The sequence below is a fragment of the Cibotium barometz genome, chromosome 36 (genome assembly GCF_041138505.1).
Source record: "Cibotium barometz isolate CiBa-2024 chromosome 36, ASM4113850v1, whole genome shotgun sequence".
NCBI classification, from domain to species: domain Eukaryota; kingdom Viridiplantae; phylum Streptophyta; class Polypodiopsida; order Cyatheales; family Cibotiaceae; genus Cibotium; species Cibotium barometz.
The window spans coordinates 18,094,868-18,118,210 of NC_141081.1; the positions used below are offsets into that span (position 1 = coordinate 18,094,868).

The following is a 23,343-nucleotide window of genomic DNA, read 5'->3' on the forward strand; positions in this document are numbered from 1 at the left end:
GACATGCTTTCCACGATCAGGGGAGGGTAGCACAGTGGACTACATCATGGGGTCCATGGAGACCACACAGGCAGTGACATCTTTCACCATCCCCCCCTGTCCTATTGGTGCGGATCACATGTACCTCTTACTGTCTCACTGGCGAGCTCCACACCAGCACCCACACAGCCCACATAGGCATCGCATAACCTTCTACTTTACCCATGACTTGGCAGACATATATGAGCATCGTGTATATGACGGGCTATTCCAGGTGGATCTCCTATTACCTCCAGACACACTCACCACCCAGCTGTCATCTCTACTACATACCACTGCCACCCGCAGCTTCCCCCATCATACACACATTGCACATACAGATAGATCTGGGAACATGCCCCAGAATCGGTGGTATGATGATGAGTGTAGAGAGCTAGAGAGCACTGGGGACCATCACACAGAGACAGGCGAGCCAACAGATGAGGATCCTCACACGCCGTAAGAGGCGTGCATATGAGGAGGCACAGTACTGTGATATATACCACCTACTCATGAGCAGAGATGCAGCCACCACATGGCGCAGGATGAGAGAGCCTCGCCCTCGTACCCCGATTGAGGATCCACACACATGGCACACATATGCAAAGAGCCTCTACCATATCCCTTAGCAACCGCCCATACCACAGCCACAGGAATCCCGCCCTACCACCTCTACTTTCTTTACCGCCTCCATGGTAGAGAGAGCTATCTGCCGGTTACAGCATGGGAGATCGGCTGACCACACAGGTATACAAAGTGAGCATCTTATTTATGTAGCTGACACACTAGGACCCTTTATTGCTCACCTCTTCAATAGGGCACTAGTGGAGGGCCTACCAGCTGAGTGGACTATGCACACCATCGTGCCTCTCCACAAAGCGGGAGACATGCTAGACCCCAGCAACTACAGGACTATCATGATTGGTCATACATTGGCCAAACTTTATGGCGCAGTGCTCGAGGCAGAGTTGAGCTCATATGCAGAGGAGGAGGGACTGCGAGCACCAGGGCAGGCTAGATTCCGACGAGCTTTCTCCACTATTGACCATATATTCACTCTGAGATGTCTGATTGACCAAGCTAGGGCGCGAGAGAAGAGATTATACTGCTGCTTTGTGGATTTCTGCAAAGCATTTGACACGGTGCCACGAGAGAGACTCTTCCAGCGCCTACAATCATTGGGGATCCCATCATAGATGGTTTGGGGCATCTATGCTTTATATGAGCAGGTCTTCGGGCGCATACGATGCCCCGGGGGGCTATCTGATGTTATTGCTAGCACCATAGGTGTGAAGCAAGGATACCCACTGTCTCCTACACTATTCGGGCTATACATCGATGAGGTGGCTGACTTCATTGGTCACGGTGGTGGGGACGGGGTAGACATCTCAGGTACCACAGTCCACATTATGCTACATGCAGATGATATTATTCTGGTCTCTGAGTCACAGATGGGACTGGAGCACCATCTCCATGCACTCGATGACTTCTGCACACAGAGGGAGCTTACAGTGAACCAGGGTTAGTTCCGTACGTCGTACGACTGAAACCGTACGTACCTGCCGTACGGTACGGTACCGTACGGATTCGTACGATTTTTTTTTGTTTATTTTTATTTATTTTTTGTTGTTGTTGTTGTTGTGTTGTTGTTGTTGTTGTTGTTGTTGTTGTTGTTGTTGTTGCGTGGAGCAATTTCAGTCTTCTAGAGAGCCATTCATCGCCCTTTGCAGCCTATAGGGAGCTGTTTGTCAGGAGCGTGTGCACTTGCCATTGCCATATTAGGCAAGCGATCATATTGTGTGATGAGGAGGAGGAGGCAATCTTCATGGAGCTCTATAGTGAGCTTGTGGCAGCAGATACTCGCAGCACTAGGAGTCAGCATGGACGGGGCCGAGCAGTTGGAGTTCATAGGCCTCCTCCTTCGGTATCGGCAAAGGGTGGCCTTCGCACATATGTGAGACGGGGATCCTCGAGCTCCAATCCCCGCCTTCATGATGATATTCCATTGCCCCCTCATGATGATACCCCACTGCCTAGAGAGCCCTTGTTTGATGATGATGGCAACCTACTTAGCGAGAATGATCCCCAAAGTGTCTCGTCCACCTTCGAAGAGTCCTCTTCAGAGAACTCTCTTGATGGACACTCTAGTAGTGATCATGTTGATGATCATGCAGATGTTGGTGATGATGTAGACTTTTGATATGTTATAGCTCTCTAGGCATTGGGCATCTATCTCCTTCTAGCCCATCGATGATGTATTGTAGTATGTAGTATCATGTATGTACGCATGTTGGCGGTCGCCCATGCCATGAGTTTTTGGCCTATCCTTTTGTAGCAATTTTGTACTCTAATGACATGATGACATTATGTTCATGGTTCTACTATTTTGTAACTTCTTGTCTACAATTTTTAAGTTTAGGAAGTATTTTTTTTTAAAAACGTACTAATATCGTACCGTACCTCAAAAAATTTTAAGGTACCAATTAGTACCATATTTTATCGTACCGTACCGTATCGTACCTTTCGTACTAACTAACCATGCAGTGAACCTTGGGAAAACCAAGGCCATGATTTTCCACACCTCAGGGCCAGTTCGACGACAGGCCATCTTCACACTAGCAGGAGGACAGGTAGAGGTGGTAGACTCATATGTGTACCTGGGGATTACATTTACGACTCCGCCAGGAAGATTTACTATGGCACAGGCAGAGGTGGTAGACTCATATGTGTACCTGGGGATTACATTTACGACTCCGCCAAGAAGATTTACTATGGTACAGGTAGAGGTGGTAGACTCATATGTGTACCTGGGGATTACATTTACGACTCCGCCAGGAAGATTTACTATGGCACAGGCAGCCAGGGATAGACTCACACGAGGGTATGCAGCTCTGGCCATGCTAGCGAGACAGTGTCACCGGGCACACTTCTAGGAGCCCCGCACAAAGGGGTGGTTCTTTGACACACTAGTCACCCCTGCTTTGATGTATGTTGCAGCAGTATGGGCACCTGGGCTCGCCACCTTCACATGGTCTCAGATAGAGAGGCCTCAAATTCTCATGCTCTCACGGATGACCCGCAGCAAACCCTCCATCCCACATGACATTGTCTGGACGGAGTTTGCTGCACCTCCTATGCTAGTAGAGGCCCTCTTCCAGACGATCTGCTTCATACAGAGGACCAAAGATATGCCATCAGATCAACTCTCACATAGAGCTTTTGAGGCGTCTAGGCAGCTCGTAGAGAGTGGAGATAGGAGATCATGGTATTCACAGATGATACAGTGGCTCACTCAGCATGGTCTCGACATAGATCACCTACCACCTTTCCAGTATGATATACATGCACCACACATCCAGCTCTCTCACAGTGAGAGGAACAAAGTCCTTCGGCAGGATTTATGGCAGCGATATACTCAAGAGACCTGGATTACACCAGACCTGGATACATGGATGTGTACATGCCTCACAGTGCCCGAGTGGTGATTGGCCAGCTCAGAGTGTCATCACACCAGCTTGAGATTGAGGCAGGTAGGGCAGCACGGATCCCCAGAGCAGAGAGGATATGCAGACTATGCCAGGAGGAGGTTGAGAGTGAGGAACATTATGTATGCAGATGCAGAGCATAGAGTGTCATTAGAGAGAGAGACACCACCATCTTTAGTGGACATCCCTCACTCTGCCAGATCATGGAGTCCGCAGACCAGGGCAGATTTGGCCAGTTCTTGCTAGAAACAAAGCGCCACAGAGAGACTGCTAACAAACTCATACCACAAGGAGAGGTGGGCGACAGCTCCAGCTCACTAATTTCTTCCAGAGATCTATCCCAGTGCCTATTCTGACACAGGAGGGGGTTACACTTCAGCGCGCTGCGGACCTCCGAGCCAGACGAAGACCGAGAGCACCAGGCTACCAGACTCCCAAACTACATCAGAGGGAGATCACAGAGATACGGGCTCGACATCAGCACCATATCCAAGAGCGGCTAGCTCACTTACACTCACACCCGGAGATCATGCTCCGAGGTATTTTTGCCTCGCCATCGCCTATGTATCACATATTACACCCCCATTATGGTAGTGGTTGGAGCTAGACAGATCTGCATTGCATTCTTGTATACCCTACGCATATAGGTTGCATACTGAGCCTCTAGCAGTAGTGCTCCATCCATCACACCCTCCCACTAGCTCAGTACTTTCATAGTTTATTTCATGTTCATTGTCCTTTTTTTTCTGGACATCCAGAAGACATTGACAATTGTACATTGATTTGTCTCATAGGTCGAGTTCGGCCTCTAGTAGACGTTAATATAGCTTCTCTCTCTCTCTCTCTCTCTCTCTCTCTCTCTCTCTCTCTCTCTCTCCATGGCTTGAGCTTCCATCTCCTTCCGCTTCTCTTCCACACTCTCTTGGGCACCATGCTTTCCTACACTATATCAGAGCCTGGGTGAACCACCTTCTGCATTTTTCTTCAGCTCGTCCCTCCTGCATTTTCTGGCACCCACCTTCTAAGCATTTTTTTTTCCTTCCCCTCTCTATGCGCCGGTACCCTGGTTGTGCCGCCCTTTCCACCACCAAAGATGGGTGGCACTAGTGCTGAGCCCTCAGCCACTGCAGCCCGAGCGACTACAAGCGCTAAGCCCAGGGACCACCACATGCTCTACATCCTATACTTCTTCCATGGAGTTCTGGGATCTTTCAGCATTGATGCCTGTCTCAAGGCATATGTGTCTACTTTCAAGTACGTTGCCTTGGCCCATGTAAACAAAAGGGCAACTATACACGGAAAATCTTACCAATCATGAAATATGAAAATACACAAGCATGCCAGATAAAACAAGATGACAAATCTGCACAGTACACAACACTAGGGGCCAGGGTTCACCACTGGCTGCACCTGTTTCTTCCAATACAATATGAAAAAAAGAAAACATAACATAAACTGAATTTGCTGACAATTCTCAGCACAAGTGAGCATTCCCAGCATCAAGCACATGCAAGACAACTATGGACAGCCCATAGCACTCCCACCATCAGCCCGGGACAACTCAACATCATCGTCTTCTTCCTATCTAGCTCATAGAGCAAGTTGACCAGCCCTCAAAGGCTGTTTTCAGCAGTCAACCAGCCCTCAGTAGCCTCAAAAGAAATCGACCAGAGCAACAGTACACAAGCCCACAAGCCCCTGATCCGAAGGAAAACTATCCAAATGCACTCGACCAACTCTTTTGCTCTGTTTTTATGGTATGTCCACCTCTGTTCAAGCTGTAAATCAGCCGGCTAGAAGTGGAGAACATGCAAAAAAGGTCGGGCAGCACATCCCATGCACCTGTTAGGTTTTTGTCGTTTAAAAGGCTGTAAATAGCATGTAGAAGTAGTCGAAAGGTGCTACCCTAGAACTAGAGTTTTCTCCCATAATAGGGCTTCCATGCTGAAAATAGCCCCCACGTGTGCTTTTCTGGTCCAGAAAGGGGGCACCTACTTGAAGGAGGTCCAAATATTGTCCAGTGCCCGCCTTTTGGCCGTCACGTGTATTAAATTCAATGTGTACTCACTTATAAGTTGTCCGGTCACTTATAAGTGATTGTGAACCTGCACCAATAATTATTAGCATGTGAACTCATAAAGCTGGGGATACTTACCACCTGCAAAACACATGTAGACCTGTAGATCCCAAACACGTGTGCACATACACGTCCACAGGTAGCCCAAGAGTCCCCGGTCCCAAGGACAATGCAAGCAGAAATCTCAGGCATTGTCCAGGCAAACAAGACAAGGCAGCAACTAAAAAAGGTCCACGACCTGTCCAAGACAGTCGGCCACCTCGAGCATAAACAGATGCAGTCGGCCAGCATCAGAGGTCCACCTGCCACCACAGGACTGACCCCAAGCCATAGAAAAATGGGACAAATACGGGGAGTGAGGAAAAATGAGAACAACACCTACAAGGGCGGGCACACCCACAACAAAGGCCCTGGTGTCTCAGTAAAGACAGGAGATGACTTCTAACAAGATCAACCTCGAGTGGTTACCATCAAGTCCGCATTTTTTAAGCTGACATTCCAAAAAGAGCAGAGCGTGGTTCACTACGAGTTCGTAGTCATGCTTTTTGGGCTTACAAATGGTCCCGCAACCTTCAATAAAATGATGTCAAGGATTTTCGTAGCCCACATTAGGAAGTGTTTTTTCATATTCCTTGATGACATACTAGTCTTCTCAGCCACTGCGGAGCAGCATGAGAAAGATGTGGAGAAAGTCTTGCAACTTTTGCGAGATAATGAGCTCTACATAAACGCCAAAAAGTCTGTCTTTGGTGTTAACGAAGTTCAATACTTGGGCTATATGATCGGTTCCGATGGGATTAGATTGGATCCATCAAAGGTTCAGGAAATCTTAGATTGGGACATCCGCCCAAGAAATCCATTCTTTCGTAGGTCTTTGTCAGGCCTATAGTACCCATGTCCATCAATTTTCCAACCTTGTAGCACCTCTTACCGACTTGCTCAAGGGGGTGAAGACTCACAAGCAAAAAGTCTCAATTACAGGCAAGGCGCTTGATGCATTCCGTGCATTCCAGAAAGCCGCCTCAGAAGCGCCTGTATTAAAGTTAGCATCTTGGGATAAACCTTTCAAGGTCATTACCGATGCAAGCAATGTAGCCATAGGTGCAGTTCTCCAGCAGGACAATAGACCGTGGCATACTACAGTAGAAAGTTGGATGTCGCTGAAAAGAATTATTCGGTATATGACAAAGAGCTTTTGGGTGTGATCACAACGCTCAAACATTGGAAGCCTTTTCTTTATGGACAGGTTTTCACAGTCAAAACAGGCCACCAAGCACTTAAGTGGCTTCAAACCATGCCAAGTGCCTAGTGGAGTGATCGAGAGGCCAGGTGGAGTCAACACTTCCAACAGTTTGGAGGAATGATTGAGTATATCCCTGGTAAGCATAACCCAGTAGCCGATGCTCTTAGTCGAAAGGCCAACATCTAGGCAGTACAGGAATCTACCATTCTCGAAATCACGGGGAAGGACTTAGATAGCATGAAAGACCAATATGTCGACTCCCTTGAGTTTGGTACTCAGTATAATTTGGCCCACTTCTGAGCCTGGCCATTATTCAGTACAGAACGGTTGGTTGTTCTTCAAGAACTGCCTCTGGGTCATTCGGGAAAAGCGATCAGCTCTTCTCCATGATGCCCATGACTCCTTAGTTGGAGGACATAGGGACATCAACAGTATCCTCAAGAAATTAGAATGGTCCTTTTATTGGCCAAAGATGAGGTGTGATGTCTATTCACATGTTTGTTGGGTGTTGGACTCACACACTCACACACACAAACCTGCACATTAGGGTTAGGTGCAGGGTAGAGAAGCTCACACACAGAAATGAGAGAGAGAGAGAGAGAGAGAGAGAGCCAAAAGTGTGGTATCCACAAAATGCAAGTCAACACTTGCATGTGTGCCACATCCATATAATATAGAAGTACAAAATATATATTGTGTCCTTTCACACTTGATGTCCAAGGGGAAAAACCACATGGGAAAAAGTACCCTTGGTTAAGCCCTGTTCACACATAGCACTACCATAAGAGAGCATATGCCTACAAATCCCCCCTGTAGTGGACGTGTGAACCTGTACAAGGTAGCAGATCACTCTCTGTATAGAGTAAGCCCAAAGCTTTGCAGAAAGCTTCAAACTTTTCTCGAGGTAAAGCCTTTGTGAATAGATCTGCAACATTATCCTGTGTAGGGCAATAAGATAAACTGATCTCCCCTGCATGTAGCCTCTCTCTGACATAGTGATAATGAATCTCTATGTGCTTGGTACGTGCATGAAATACTGGATTTCGTGCCACGGCCATAGCACTCTGGCTATCAGTGAGAATGGTGATGGGTGTCTGCTGACACTCACAAAGATCAGCCAATAGTCTCCTCAACCATACACAATCTAATGTAGCTGTAAAGACTACCCTGTACTCAGCCTCACAAGTAGATGTAGCAACAGTGGGTTGCTTTTTACTCAACCAAGATATGCATGAGCTGCCAAGAAAAAAACAATTCCCACTGGTGGATTGCCTGGTATCATAATCACCAGCCCAATCTGAATCACTGTATGCATAAAGCTGCAAGCTGCCCCCCCTTGGATAGAACAAACCAAGATCCAGGGTACCCTTAAGATAACGAAAAATGCGTTTGACTGCTTGCCAATGCTTTGTGCCTGGGCTGTGCATGAATTTGCTCAACAAAGACACTCCAAAAGATATGTCTGGCCTCGTGTTACACAAGTAAATGAGGCATCCCACTGCCTGGCTGTAAATGCCGGTCTCAAAAGGCTCTCCAATATCATGCATAGTAAGCCGTACACCTGGTTCTACCGGAGTAGAAATGGGCTTACATTCATCCATGTGAAACCTTTTTAGCAAACTTTTTATGTACTTAGTTTGTTGCATAACAATGCCATCATCTGTATGCATAAACTATATGCTGAGATAGTAGTGTAAAGGCCCCAAATCTGACATATCAAATTCAGCTTTCAAATCAGCTTTGAAATCTGAAATTTGTGCTTTGCTTGTACCTGTAATGAGCATGTCATCTACATACAAGATGACTATGAGAATATCGGCATCGGTTTTCTTCACATACAATGTGCTTTCAGCTGGACTATTCTCATAACCTTGGCTGGTTAGATGAGCATGTATCTTATCATACCAAGCTCTTGGAGTTTGCTTTAACCCATACAATGCTTTGTGCAACCTGCATACTTTATGTTCCTCACCAGGAACTACAAAACCAATGGGCTGATTTACATATACTCCCTCCTGTAAATCCCCATTTAAGAATGTAGTTTTGATATCCAATTGATGCACTTTCCATCCTTTATGGGTAGCCAATGCAATCACAGATCTTATCGTGGTCATTCTCGAAGTAGGAGCAAAAGTCTCTTCATAATCTATTCCCTTTTTTTGGGAGTAGCCTTTAGCCACAAGTCTTGCTTTGTACCTGTCAATAGTACCATCAGACTTTCTTTTGACTTTGTACACCCACTTTGTTCCAATTACATGCTTGCCTTTAGGCAATTCCACAAGATCCCATGTATTATTCTTCATGATAGAAGAAATTTCAGCTTGCATAGCTTGCAACCAATGCTCATTCTCATGTGCTTCTTCATAAGAAGAAGGCTCTTCTGAATCAAAGAGACCTACGATGTACATTCAAAGCATGGCTGGAACTAGCTCTTGTTCTACCTGTGAGAGTGGAGCTGCAAGTTTGCTTTCTTGCAAAGTTTTCAGCAACCATCTTGGCACTGACTTGGCTGTGTCTATGGCTGTTTGCTCTTCCCTGACAAGATCCTCCACTTCTTCCACAGAAGGGGACTGAATGGCTGGCTGTTCCACATGTTCTACATGTGGATTTTCTTGTGTAGGGGCTGGCTGATCTGAATCCCCCCTAATTGCAATGGGTAAAAGTCCATCAAACATGTCCTGTATGCCTGTATCATTGCTTTTATACAAGCTGTACATGGGCTGTTCTGAATTTTCAGCAAATACCACATCTCTACTGACAAAAATCCTTCGTGTAGTTGGATTATAAAGACGGTATCCTTTGCTTTCATTGCTGTAGCCCACAAAAATGCATTTAATTGCTTTGTCATCTAGCTTTGTTCGGAGTTGTTCTGGCACATGTGCATATGCCAAACACCCAAATGTACGCATATAATCCAGTGTTGGCTTTCAGCTATACCAAGCCTCAAATGGTGTTATGGTTTTCAAAGCTTTTGTTGGACACCTGTTCAACACATGAGCTGCACACATTATAGCTTCCACCCAAAATTTGTGAGGCAACTTTTGTGCTTTCACAATGCATCTTGTCATCTCCATGAGAGATCTATTTTTCGTTTCAGCTACACCATTCTGTTGCGGTGTATAAGGCACAATACATTGGTGTTTGATGCCCTTTTGAAGCATATAATCTTTGAATGCATTTGACATGTATTCTCCACCTCTATCTGAGCGGAGTGTTTGGACTTTACATCCACACATATTTTCAGCCATTGCTACAAAGTGTCGAAAGCATGTAAACACATCTGCTTTCGCTTTCAAAGGGTAAGCCCAAGCAAACCTGGAGTAGTCATCAATGAATGTGACAAAGTAAAGATGCCTCCCTATGGATGGTGTCCGCATTGGACCACATACATCACTATGTATGAGCTGCAATTTACTTTCAGCTCTAACAGCTCCAGGTTGGGGAATGGTTTCCGTTGCATGTTTCCCAAAATACACCCCTCACATACATGTCTTGGTGGAGACTCAAGAGGCGGCATATTATCAACCATATGATGCTTCTGCAAAAGCATCAAACTCTGAAAATTTACATGCCCAAAACAAGCATGCCATAGCTTTGCATCATGCATAGCAGGAGTGTGGGCAGCCACTGTATTTACATCATAAGTGCGCTTGTCATAGCTGTCCAGCTTATACAAGCCTTTGTATCGTGTTCCAGAAGTGACTATTTCATAACCCTTTGATGGGTCTTTTACCAAACACTTCCCATCTTCAAATTCAACCTTTAAACCTTGATCGTTTATGGCTGAACTCAGCATTTTACTCGCCTTTGATTACCAGTGGTAGGCTCAACACCATTACTTGGGAGGAGCTTGTGCCCATGGTCTTGGACCAAGAGGAACGATTCACGAACCCTCCACCGGGCGGAGGTTCGGAGGCCTTAACTGGCCAACGGTCGAAAGGCCGTAACACAGGCAAAGAGAAGGCTTCATCGAAGAAGTCTTCTGAGAAGAAGTCCGACGCTGACCGCAAGAAACTAAAGACAGAGAGGACCTGTAATGATTGTGGCGAGAAAGGCCACTATTGGAGGCAGTGTCCCAAGCGGAAGACCGAGAAGGGTGAAGATTCCTCAACAAAAATCATGAAGACTCCGGCTTTTGTGCACTTGGAGGTGATGGACACCGATGTTTCATTTTCTTCAGGCAGAGAGGAGGTTGGAGGACTTGCCGCTACGGATACTCGGGAGTGGATTCTAGACAGTGGTGCTTCCGGGCACATGACTCCTTCCCGTTCAGATTTACAGGATCTCTGCAGGTATTCTGGTCACATTCTTATTGGGGATACATCCACTATCCGAGTTCACATTCTTATTGGGGATACATCCACTATCCGAGTTCACAATGAGGGCAAGTTGGAGATAGTTCCTGATGGCAGAGAGGGGAAGCATTCCTCCCAGGTGTTGTATGTTCCGTCCCTTGGTTTTCATATGTTGTCAGTGCATCAGGTTTGCAAGACTGGTGTACGGGTGGAGTTTGATGAGCATTTTGTTGCTCTCCGGGACAAGGCAACAAACCAGGTGGTTTGGGAAGGCGGAGTGGAGAATGGAGTTTACAAGCTTTCAGCACTCTCTAGAGGATATTGAGGAGATCCGCCAGTGTCCGATGCGGCACATATTATGAGATGGAGGTACCTCCATAGTGTACCTTCCAGTTCCAGTTTCATTTTCTAGGTGCCAGTAGTATCATCTTTATTTTTCATTTTCTGGGTTTTTTTATCCAGACATTGTATCAGATCCACCATGATGTAACTTTTGGTCTCATAGGTCATTATGGCCTTTTGAAGACGTTAATATAACATTTCATTTCATTTCATTTCCCAAGTCCTCAGGTTTGTGATGAGTGGCAGTCTGGTAATGGCCACTTAAGTGTGGATACGCTACAGGTGCAAGCTCTCCAGGACCAGATGGAGGATAGCTTGCCAGTTGATGGCAGCAATTGGCAGGAACTTTCCAGTACTGATGTTGGTGGTTCTTGTGTTCGTCAGTCAGAGGAAACTGAACAAGTAACTTATGCTCTGATGTCTCGTAGTATTCACGACAAAGAAACTCCTCCAGATGTGTCAAACCCCCACGGATCCCCTCGTGATCGATCTTGGTTCGAAACTCAAATCCTGCAAACAAACGAACAAACAAACAAGCAAGGGGATGCAGGCCTGACTCACCTCCCAACCATGACAGCCGTGGGCAAGCCCACAGTCTTGGCTATCCCCACCGAGCCACGAGCTAAGCTAACTAGGTTGACGTACCGACCAATCTCCTCCTCGCGACGTCCCATACCGTCACGAAGCTGCCCTCGCGGGCCTCGAGATTGCTGCCGGCCTCAGCTGCATAAAGCAGGTGCACGTCTGCACTAGATCCAGGCTCCAAGACCATAGAGCTCTCACAAACTCGCGAGACTCTCTATAATACAATAACTAACCTTGGCCACCCTTTTATAGGCTCTTGGCCGGTCATCGGGCGTCCACACTTGGCCGCCCGCCCGTCCATACTTGGGTGCCCGCCCGTTGGTATTTCCCTAACTCAGCTCGTCAATCAGCCTGCCTAGTTCCAAGCTTCCCCAAGCCTCGAAACTAGTCTTGCATGCGTATAGCACACGGTAGATACACATTGTGCACATGACATACTCCCCTTCCTCTAAGAGCTCACTCCTGAGCTCACTAAAAAACCCGAGTAATCTCTCTGAAGAGAAGTCAATGTCTCCCATGTAGCGTCCTCCTCAACACGATCCTTCCACTTGATCTTGTATTCCGTGATAAGCGTATGACGCAATCTTCGTTCACGAAAGCCAAGAATCTTTTCAGGTTCGTGCGGAACAAATGTCATGTCCTGGACATCTATGATTTCTTGAGGAGTAACTAACTGATCTGCTCCACCCAGTACTTCCTTAAGTCTACTGACATGAAATACAGGATGAACTTTCACATGAGAAGGCAAATCCAATTCATATGCAACTGAACCAATCCGTCGTGTAACACGAAATGGTCCACAGTATCTAGGGGATAATTTCGGAGATCTACCTGTCCGTAAAGTCTCGGAATCTTTCGGAACTCGCAAACACACCATCGTTCCTTCAGAGAACTCTCTAGGTGAACGATGTCTATTAGAATAAAACCTGTCTCGGTCTTGAGCACTTCTAATAGATTCCTTTGCAACTTGTAACATTTCCTGCATATCTTGCAAAAAATTACGTGCTGCATCATGCTGAAGTCCTGAGAATCCTACTGTAACAGGTGATCTAGGTTGAAAACCGTACATAAGCATGAAAGGACTAAACCCTGTACTCGTATGCTTAGTACTGTTATATGCAAATTCTAACATAGGAAGATAATTCTCCCATGAATTCTGTCTTTTGGATACATATGCTCGAAGCATATCCTCCAAAATCTGATTCACTCTTTCAGTCTGGCCATCAGATTGAGGATGATTTGAGGAACTCAAATTCAAAGTTGTTTCCAACTTCTCAAAAACAAGTTTCCAAAATTCACTCGTAAACTTAGAGTCCCTATCACTGACTATGTCCTGCGGTAACCCGTACAGTCTAAACAATTGCTCGATAAACTGCCGAGTTAATTGCGTAGCTGTAATAGTCTTCCGGGTCGGTAAAAATCTAGCCATTTTTGTCAAGCGGTCTACCACAACCCAAATAGAATCGTGGCCTTGATGTGTTCTTGGCAATCCGGTAATAAAATCCATGGAAATACTTTCCCATTTATTACCTGGGATTTGCAAAGGATGCAACAACCCAGCCTGTCTAAAGCGTTCAGCTTTATTTGCCTGACAAATTTGACACTTGAGAACATAATCTTCTACATACCCTTTCATCTTCGGCCAATAAAAAGTGTGTTTCACTAAAGATAATGTCATGTGTATCTCAGGGTGTCCAGCAGAAGGGGCGTCGTGACACTCCTTAAGAATCTTGGACCTAATGTCCGGGATCTATGGTACACAAATTTTGTCATTACGGAATAGCAAACCATTCCGAATCATCCACTGACCTCCTGCAGTCTGGATAGGAGGTCTATTAACTGTGGGACTGAAGATGTGATGGATGCTACCGATGAGGTAGAGGCTATTTGAGCACGAACATATAGTAGTGCTCCTTCTGCTCCCTTGCGGATAGCTCGTCGGGCCTGGAGATGCGAAATCAATGGGATACCAAGAATGCTTCTATCCCCACGAATCATGACAGGCTCAGGAAAACCTTTATAGATAGTAAAAGTGTCCTGCCCCCAATCGAGAATAGGCTCATACTGACGGAACCACTAAATTCCTAAGATCATGTCACACCCCAAAAGAGGCGAGAGAATGAAATCTCATTGAAATAAGGCCTTCCGAATGTCAAAGGCAAATTGCTGTGCCTTCTGAGAAATGTGGGTGCGGAGACCAGGTGTGAACCCGTCCACATCCAGATGATATGGGACTAATGTGCAGCTCCTTTTGTTAGCCAGCTAGGAAGAGATGGCATCTTCAAAACTGCCCATATCAAAAAGGACTACAAACTGTCGGCCCTTGGCAGAGCCATAAGCTCGGATGAGGCTTTTCTGTGTAGGATCCCTCTCACCCTCCTGCTTAGCATCCAAGACCACAGACGGCATAGGATGCATAGGGGCTTTGGCGGCTTGTTCTGCTTGCCATTTGTGGCAATCCTTCTTACCATGCCCTATGATGTGACATAAAAAACATCTATTTTCTGATTGATACTTCTTTTGCTTCTTTGGAGGAAGATAACCTCCAGTAATGCCTGCTTCAGCCTTTTCATCGGGGGGTTTTCTTAGGCTTATATTCTTTATCTTTCTTACCCCCTGAACTGGAGCTATTACTGCCGTCCTTCTTCGCATCTTTAGAAGATGCATTACCTTTGCCTGGCTGTGCAGCGGATTGCTGCTGTTCGGGTTTGGTACTGAACTGGGATGACTGCTTGGGCTTGCCTCCGTTCATCTTCATTTCTTCATTCTAAGCGAGAGTCAAAGCCCGGTCATATGTACTGGGTTCAAAGTTACAAACTATGAACCGAATATTAGGATCCAATCCACGAATGAATTGCTCCATCTTGGCCTGCGCAGATAGCCCTAACTGATGTACTAAAGTAATAACCTTGCCGGAAAACTGAAGCACTGGGGATCCGTTCTGTCTGAGTCCATAAAACTCATCTACCAGACCGGCCATGTACTAGGGCGGGAGGAATCTGGTCTTCAGGTCATGGACAAAGGTATCCTAGCTAAAAGCTATGACACCTGTGGTCTGGTCTGTGGTATAAAGATTAGACCAATGCTGCCACCAAGTGACTGCCTCACCTGTGAGATGGGAAACCGCTATGTGGACTCTATCCTGAGGATCTGTGATCCTAGCTAATGGAAAATGAGCAGTAAATTGATGAATTAACTGCTAAATGATCACACTTATCATCATACTTACTGAAATTTGGTTGACTGCAAATGACGGTAGTGGATGCTGCGGACTGTTGGTGGCTGGTGGCACTTGAGGCGGGGGAAGCTGAAGAGAGGTGCTGGTATCTAAGATGAATGGCCTCCTTTTTCCTTTGGTGCTCGAGTAACATACGTTTCTCGATGGAGCTCTCGTTCGTGCTCCCTAGCGGCAAGTTTAGCCTGACGCTAGTCTTCGTCGATCCTGCGTTGGGCTTCCTTATAGTCCCGTCTTTCTACTTTTTCTTGTTGTTTTCTTGCTTCTACTTCTGCTTTTTCTTCTCTCCGTATGGCCTCATCTTCTCTTCTTTGTTGTTCCATCTGAAAGAAGAGGGAGATGTAGTCGGGGGACTGCTAGAGGCGGAGGAGGACATGCTGCTGTTGCCTCCAAGAGTTGGAGACGCTCCATGAGCAGCTGGTTCTGAGCTCTAAGAAGAGCTATGGTGTCTGCTGTAGTCGGAAGAGCAGGGTCTCCTTCGGGGGAGACGTCTTCCACGGCTAATGGGTACTCTCCTCTGTAGACATGATGCTGAAGTCGGTGGTCGTGCCGGAACGCAATCTGACCATCACAGGATGCCCTCACGCTAGGATACGATGTGTGTGGACAAGCTGAATCTGATACCAATGTAACATGCAGCGAAAGTATTCGTATTGGAGGATCCTGTAACACAAATGCTCACACCGTCTTCTGTATCCTGAGTTTCACGAGTTTAGCAATCCACTTTAAGACTTCAAACTTTAAAGAGACGTATAGGCGAGTGGGTGGTACTGACAAAGTAATTTTTAAGTGCCGTTCCTACCCCCGTTCCCGTCCCCGTCGCCCGTCCCGTCCCCGTCCACCGTCCCTTGTGACTATGAATGATGTCCAATCTCGAGCCTATGCACTCTTCCCAATGGAATGAGAAGGGGATGCAAAGCTAAGGCTAAGAGAGGGGCTGTTTGGGACTGTTCTAGACTGAGTATGAATGCTGTAAATGATTATGAATGCTGTGTTTTACCTTCACCAAGTGGCTGAAGCAAAATGATGAGTAGATGAATGCTGAAAACTGTATGGATGCAGAAAATGCAAGGTGGACTACTGGCTGAATGCTGAAACTGATGTGTTTTGCTGATGCAGGGGGCTGAATGCTCATGCGTTGAGGCACCTAGTGCTGTAGGAGGAAAACGCTGAGGGCTGATGGCTGGAAACTGCAATCGCTTATGCTTCTTGTGCTGAAGATGCCAAGCGCTTGAATGCTCTACTGCTGAATATGATGAATGAATCAATGAATATGATGCTGATCTATTTATATGGACCAAAGGAGCCAGTCGGCTAGCTACAGAGCTGGCCGACTGCTCATGTCCACAATAAATGCATAAAAGATGTATAAAATGCTGAAAATTATGGGAAAATTACCAAAAAATTCCTAGTAAATATGATGATGAGCCAATTTGGCACCATGCACTACAATGCAGAGTGCATGTGACAATTGTAGACATGCCAATTACGACTTCTAGGAAAAAGTAATGCATGAAGACAAGGTCATGCTATCGCTGGGTGGAAAATAGAGAAGAAGACCCTCTATTGGTACTAGTGTTTCCTTTTAATTCGCTTGTCTGCTAAATAATTTGTGCAAAGCTGATTTAGGGTTTAACTAGCTGCATACTAGTGGATATTGAGGTACCTAAAAAGAAGAGTTCCACTCTTCTTTGACGGCTTGTCACCTCTTTTCTTGCGTAAGAGCCAAAAAAGTAAACAATATGAACACACTAGATGAATGATGTTTGGGATTGTAATGTTGATGTTGTGTGAGAGCAAAGGTCCTCGAGAGAGCTAGACGCCCTAGTCTAGGAGACCCACATGCTCTGCCCCAGCCGACAGCTTCAAGGACACAAAAGAGGCTCCACCATGGGTAGTGGATATTGAGACCATGTACTGGGTCCATGAAGAGGACGACACATTATGAGTTTGGACTTGGACCCATGAAGTTCTTCTGTTGCCTACTCTATTGTGCGCACATGGTCTATGTAGAACCTTGGCCCTATCTTTCCTTTTGGCAGCTCGTTGTTTTCATTCATTAAGCTGTAATTTACTCATGGATCATATGTACACCTTTTTCGTCTATAGACCCTTTGGGTCTTTCATAGACGTTAAAAGCCTCTCTCTCTCTCTCTCTCTCTCATAGACCAACGGTACCCGTCAATCACAGGGCCAGTACAAAGAGCTCTCACCGACTTCTTCTAGACTAGAGTGACAAGGGCAGATTCACCCACTACACCCGACCTTCAAGCTGATGTAGGAACTTGGCCGAGAGGAGTGACACTAGACAAAGCCATTGAGCTATGCAGAGCCTAGCGCCCTTGACCTCGTGGTCCCCGCCCACGCCCGCGTCACTACAGGACGATCAGAGCCATCATCTCCCACCACCATAGGACTTTCTCCCGCCAGCCCAACTTTACTACATTGGGTGCCATGTTGCAGCATCCTATGCAAGATATTTTAGGGTGATATGAGAGCTAGACACTTTTTGTTTTGGGATCAAATTTGACATTTCAGCTCTTATTACTTTCTTCGATTTTTATTTTTAGTACCCATAATGATGTATTTCATGGGCATGATGTAACCTTATGGTCTCATAGGTCATTTTGGCCTTTTGTAGACATTAATACAACTCTCTCTCTCTCTCTCTCTCTCTCTCTCTCTCTCTCTCTCTCTCCAAGCAAGCGCTATTGGTACTATAACATTCCTAACTAGTTGTGCAAGAAGTGATGAAGTTTTTTGGTCTTCCCTATTTTTTTGTTGATTGCTTACTCTTGTATGTTCTGTGCAAGCGCTATTGGTACTATAGGTTATAACAATCCTAATTAGTTGTGCCAAAAGTGATGAAGTTTTCCCTATTTTTTCGTTGACTGCTTGCTTTCTGTGTCATTGACTTCTTAAGAATACTTCTCATTTTCAAAATTTAATATTTAAAGTTCTGAAGGTTCACATGTCAACACAATGTTTGGAGCTGAGAGGTGAGATGGGAGCCACGAGCACTAAAATAATGGTAGAAATATGGTAATCCAAGTAAAATTAACTAACCCTATAATTTTGCAATTTTTCGAAACATATTATTGCAATTCAATTTGCATGTCCGCTTATGACAACACAAAAGTTTCATGCATTTGATAATGGATCTGATTAAAGACTCAAATTATTCACTCAATTTCAAAAGTAACACTTGGACGACCAGTCACTAATCTAGCTTTGCCAACTGCCTTATATCCATGGAACTCATTGGCATGGCATCTCACAATCTTCAGAATATTCACCATAGTGATGCATTTTTTAGAGCTTGAAGCATAGAAAAAGCATATTCAATTTGCCAATGAGGTGATAGCTCAAGTGGTGAAGGTGTTTGCCTAGGACCAAGAGGTCTTGGGTTCAAAAACCCCTTGGTGCTTCCTCGGCATCGCCTACTAAGCGCCTAACTATGGGAGGATCTTGGGCCTAAGGCCAGTTGGGGGGGAAAAAAGGCATATTCAATTTCAAAATGCGAGATGGATTTGTACCTTAGACTGCTGTGCATGAGCTTGAAGCATAGAAAATACATACGAGAATTCGTTATGCAAGATGGATTTGTACCTTAGACTGCCGTGCATGAGCTTGTCGCATCCATCTAGACCGCAATGCAGCTAGGTGCATGGCATGGAGTCCATGCCTAGAGCAATTCTCATTTGAGAATGCTAATGCAGCTTGTTCATAGGATTTGGCTGTGCGTTGCCTATCAGTGGCCTCCTTAAATGCATAGAACATTCTCCTTAGCAAAGGCTTTCTACAATGTTTTTCTATCGTCTGGCTTTGTCTTTCCTATGTCAAACAACAATTCTTGTTAGCACAACAATTAAGAAAAAGTGCATGGTCACAATTGGCACATTTAATCAAAAAGAAAATCCTAAAGACAACAAAAACTATAAAAAGAACCTTCAACATAAGAGCCTGAAGGTCTTTGCTGTATTCATCAGCTTTTCTTTTTAGGGAATCTGCCTCAGCACAAAAGCTTTGTATCTCCTCTTCCAGCCTAGCTTTGGCCTCCAATGTCCTCTCCAGCTCTGCCTAAAAACCAATTAGTAAGATGTGAATGAATTAGCTTTATAATTTAGTCAACTCAGAAATAACAAGTTGTCTCTCCCAAACTAAATTTAATGTGCTCAAAACTTTTGAAATTGTACTGCATATAGTAAAACTTTCCTTATAACTCCCATAATGATGAATTCAGAGCTATAGTTTGCAATGTGCATTAATCCCTTACATTCCTGCTCTGCCCTTTTCTAAAAAGAACTCTGGAAACTTGATCCCACCTCCATGTGCTTACAAACTTTCACACCATTTTCTTGTCACTACTCAGTAGGAAAGCTTTTGCTGCCATGCCAAGACTAGAATTTCATGTGATACCTTCATGGCAGGCTGGCACTAGTAGTGTCAGTAATTGGACGCTTCTCTCCTAAAATCCCATGAAATACCTTCCTAAGATGGACAATTCTCCTCTCATCCACCACAAAAGATGCCACTTAAAAATATGACCATATACCAAAATGTTGAATAGGTTTTCTTTTGTAATTCCTTGTACCTTCTCCTTATTTCTCACTTCATGGTAAAGTTTGATTTTTGTGGGGTAAAATATGTCTCACTAGTCGAATGCTGCAATGCCTCAGTTTGAGTGATAATCACCAAAATTGCATAGGTTTTTTAAACAGCTAGGTTGGACACATCCACCATGCCATGCCACTTGCTTCTACTCACAGAAGGCCAGGCACTACTCATTCTGAAAATCGAGGACAGGCGTTGAAGAATTAAAGAGGCAACCTGCGTTTACACTAGCCTTCTTCCCTCTCTTTTTTTCAGGTCCTGCTATTCAGCCACAACCAGAGGCACCTCTCCATACTCTACCTGCAGGAAGAGAGGAAGAATCAGGCCCACGCGAAGCAGATAGGTGTCCCTCGGCTGAGTGCGGGAACTGGGAATCAAACCCGAGTCCCCCCCTGAAGAGTCGTTTACCAGTTCACCTACACAACCGCACACCTTCTTCCCTAGTTCCATGCAGATATTCACTTAAACCTTGCATGGGCTTTAAGGTGCCCTTTGTTGGTTTGTATTGCAGGCTGAACTACAATGGGCATTGGTTTTAGGCGAGATTAATATTTTCTCCTGCAGATACTATTAACACTTGAAAGTCTGGAAAGAATGATGAAGCCATCCTGTTATGAGTCAACCGCAAGGTTACCTCTTTCTTGATAGTATATACAGAGCATAATGTTTTGGATGCAGTAGAAAGAATGAGGATGTAGTGAGATGCAACATATAAAAGCAGACTGCACACAAGTTCTGTGGGATATGTAATGAACACATGTGTGCATCCTCAATGATCTACTTCATTGAAAGTTAGAACTTCGTCAAGTTTGACAAAAGTAAATGTGTACACCCAGTTATGAGCAGAGAAGAAAGAGATGAATTGATCTTCGATGCTGGCCTGCCACACACACCTGAAGGGATAATGCCTGAGCTTCTGCATCAGCTCGAGCATTCAGATCATCAGATAAAGTTGAGATTTTGCACTGAAGTGCAGAACGCTCAGCCTCAAACTCTTGCACACTCTTTTGCAGTGCCTGCTCTAGATCCTTCTTTTCTTTCTCTAAAGCTGTAGCCCTGCATGAATTACAAAATTTTGGTACTCAATAAGCATGTACAGTCGGCCTTTTGCACTCTTGGAACCACTTCTATCTTCACTGTTTGCTTAAGCATGATTGATGCAGCTGCACACAAAGATTCCAAAATTGAAATACCTCTGAGCCAAACGGCGTTGAAGCTCAAGGGTTTGTTCCATGTCTTCATGCAGTGCGTTCAATTCCTTTTCTGCCCTTTCAACATTTTCATGATTTTGTTTCATATACAGCTCCAGTCTGCCTTCAATTTAGCACGATCGACGCATAGTTACTTGTAAAAGAATACACATTATCATATAAAACAATTACTAATTGCATGGAAATGATCCAAAGAGGATCATAATGCATCCCCTGCATATCTGCATCTAAACAGTATACTTTCAAACAGACCTTAGCCGCGTTAAGGATAACATACCTTTCACGAAGCTGTTGATTTATGTTTTGCAGTCGTTGTTCTCCATCAATATGTGCCTCAAGGTCTACCTGTAATGCAGCAACCTGGCGCCGCAAAGTTGCTGCATCTGATGCTGGGGGCACCATCAACCCTTCGGCCCTTAATCGTGGACCTATTCTCAAAATTGAATTATGATGGGTGGCCGATCCAGTAACAGGACCTGAGGTCGTTCCTTTTTGACTGGCATTGAGACTGTTTGTTTTACCAGCGGTGGGTCCATCCTCGACAGCTTTGATCGGTGTTGCCTTGAATGCAACCGTTTTGGCCATCCCTGAGCTGCCGTTAGCGACAGGCGTGAGGCTCCTGTGGGGTTTGGACATGCTGGTTGAACAAGATGGTGCTTTTCCAAGTTGCGACAACGTCCAGCCTGTTGGTAATAACATCACAAACAGGGAATAGAACTTGAAGCTTTGTTGGGACTCAAAATACAATTAGACAGCAGCCCAACAAGAAAATACATTAAAAAAGTAACACATGTGAAATGTCTAGATTCTAGATCAAAGAGACCTACCTGCAAGTGAAATGTCTAGATTCTAGATCAAAGAGACCTACCTGCAAGCGAGATGATTGAGGGAAGGGCAATTCAAGCTATGAGTTCTCCATGGGCTTCGCCACTGCATTGATGAACTCTTCGAGAGTTTCAAGTTTGCAGATTAGGTCTGAGGCAGAATCGTTGTCAAGACATCCCTACCGAATGAAAAAGCAAAAATATTTAAAAACCGAAACGGATCTTTACGCCATGCCATCATGAATAGTTACGTTCCATACCTGGCCCAGAAGAGGGTAACAGCTTGAGCAGGATCAAGTTAATGACTGGTGCAAGGTTGCATGCACCGCGAGAACCATGGCCCCGCTCTCTGTGTGCTTTTTATAACGGCACCACGTATAATCTCTTCTTCATGTGACAAACCAGGTTGGCTTTATTATTTAAGCTTCACACATACTACATAGGTTAAGAGTTTATTACTTGAGCTTCATTACACACGTAGCCTTTGGAGTTTTGTGTGAGAAAGGGTTTTTTTTCCCCTTTTTTTTCCCATTGAATGGAGTAGTTTCAACATGAAAAATATGCAAAAGGTGTGCAAGGGAAGTTGAGGACTACTTTAAATCCTAAAAACCCCCCACCCACCCCCCTTTATATAAAAAAACCCACCTAAAAAAGGCCATAGCATGGCACCAATCCTCAAAAGGAGTTATTTCTCCCTTACATACACTATAAATTCCATTAAGAACACATTAAAATCATCATTTCTCAAAGGAGATGCTCAAAGGAAATAAATTTACATGACATGAACTTGAAAAGACAATATTAAGCTACAAGCAATAAGTGTCTAGGGGTTTTCAAATTTAGCCCCCCCAGAAAACAAGATATGTGCATGCTTATAGCATAGCCTTATTCCCTAGCAGGACGCTCGGCACCCCCTCAATTTCTCCATTGTAGACACAACTAAGCTCACTTTTCAATCACATCAATTACTAGACAGACAAGAATTTGAACTCATCTAAGTGCTAAGCATCAGCTTCATAAGAACATAATGAATAATAAATCCCAACCATTACATAATGAGAGATTTATTTTAATAATGATAAGAATGGAGACTCCTATAGCCAAATGTTTGAAAATGAGAAAGGAAGTGTGTAATAAAATATAAGAGAGTCATGACACAATATGAATAATTTAGAAAGTACACTTTTAATAGTCAAATCATGAAAATGGTATAGTGATAAATTTTTAAATGCCATGGTTATGATTTCAATTGTATAAAAAACATGTGTGGCTCACATGATGACACCTTAAGGAGAAGGGAGCAGAATAAAAGCATTTTAAAATTAAGACCCACTATTAGGGGAGAGGAACATGAAAAATGGAAAAGGGTGCCTTATCAACATGACTTATTAGGCTCTGTATACAAGGAATTCAC

At 44.7% G+C, this 23,343-nt stretch overlaps 1 protein-coding gene across 5 annotated transcripts in view; it reads right to left on the reverse strand.

Moving 5' to 3' along the window:
- Positions 1 to 22,357, reverse strand: part of LOC147617562 (uncharacterized) — a 74,654-nt gene extending 52,297 nt beyond the window's left edge. For 4 of the 5 annotated variants that reach the window (XM_086775841.1, XM_086775839.1, XM_086775837.1 and 1 more), the window contains exons 1-7: positions 22,190 to 22,357; positions 21,974 to 22,108; positions 21,383 to 21,788; positions 21,088 to 21,204; positions 20,788 to 20,950; positions 19,229 to 19,360; positions 18,890 to 19,114 (exon numbers count right to left, since the gene is read on the reverse strand). In XM_086775841.1, coding sequence (XP_086631967.1) covers positions 18,890 to 19,114; positions 19,229 to 19,360; positions 20,788 to 20,950; positions 21,088 to 21,204; positions 21,383 to 21,741 — 996 coding nt within the window. In that variant the 5' untranslated portion in view covers positions 21,742 to 21,788; positions 21,974 to 22,108; positions 22,190 to 22,357. Of the gene's footprint in view, positions 1 to 18,889; positions 19,115 to 19,228; positions 19,361 to 20,787; positions 20,951 to 21,087; positions 21,209 to 21,382; positions 21,789 to 21,973; positions 22,109 to 22,189 lie in introns of all 5 variants that reach the window. The other variant, XM_086775840.1, reaches the window with a different exon arrangement.
- Positions 22,358 to 23,343: the final 986 nt, after the last annotated feature.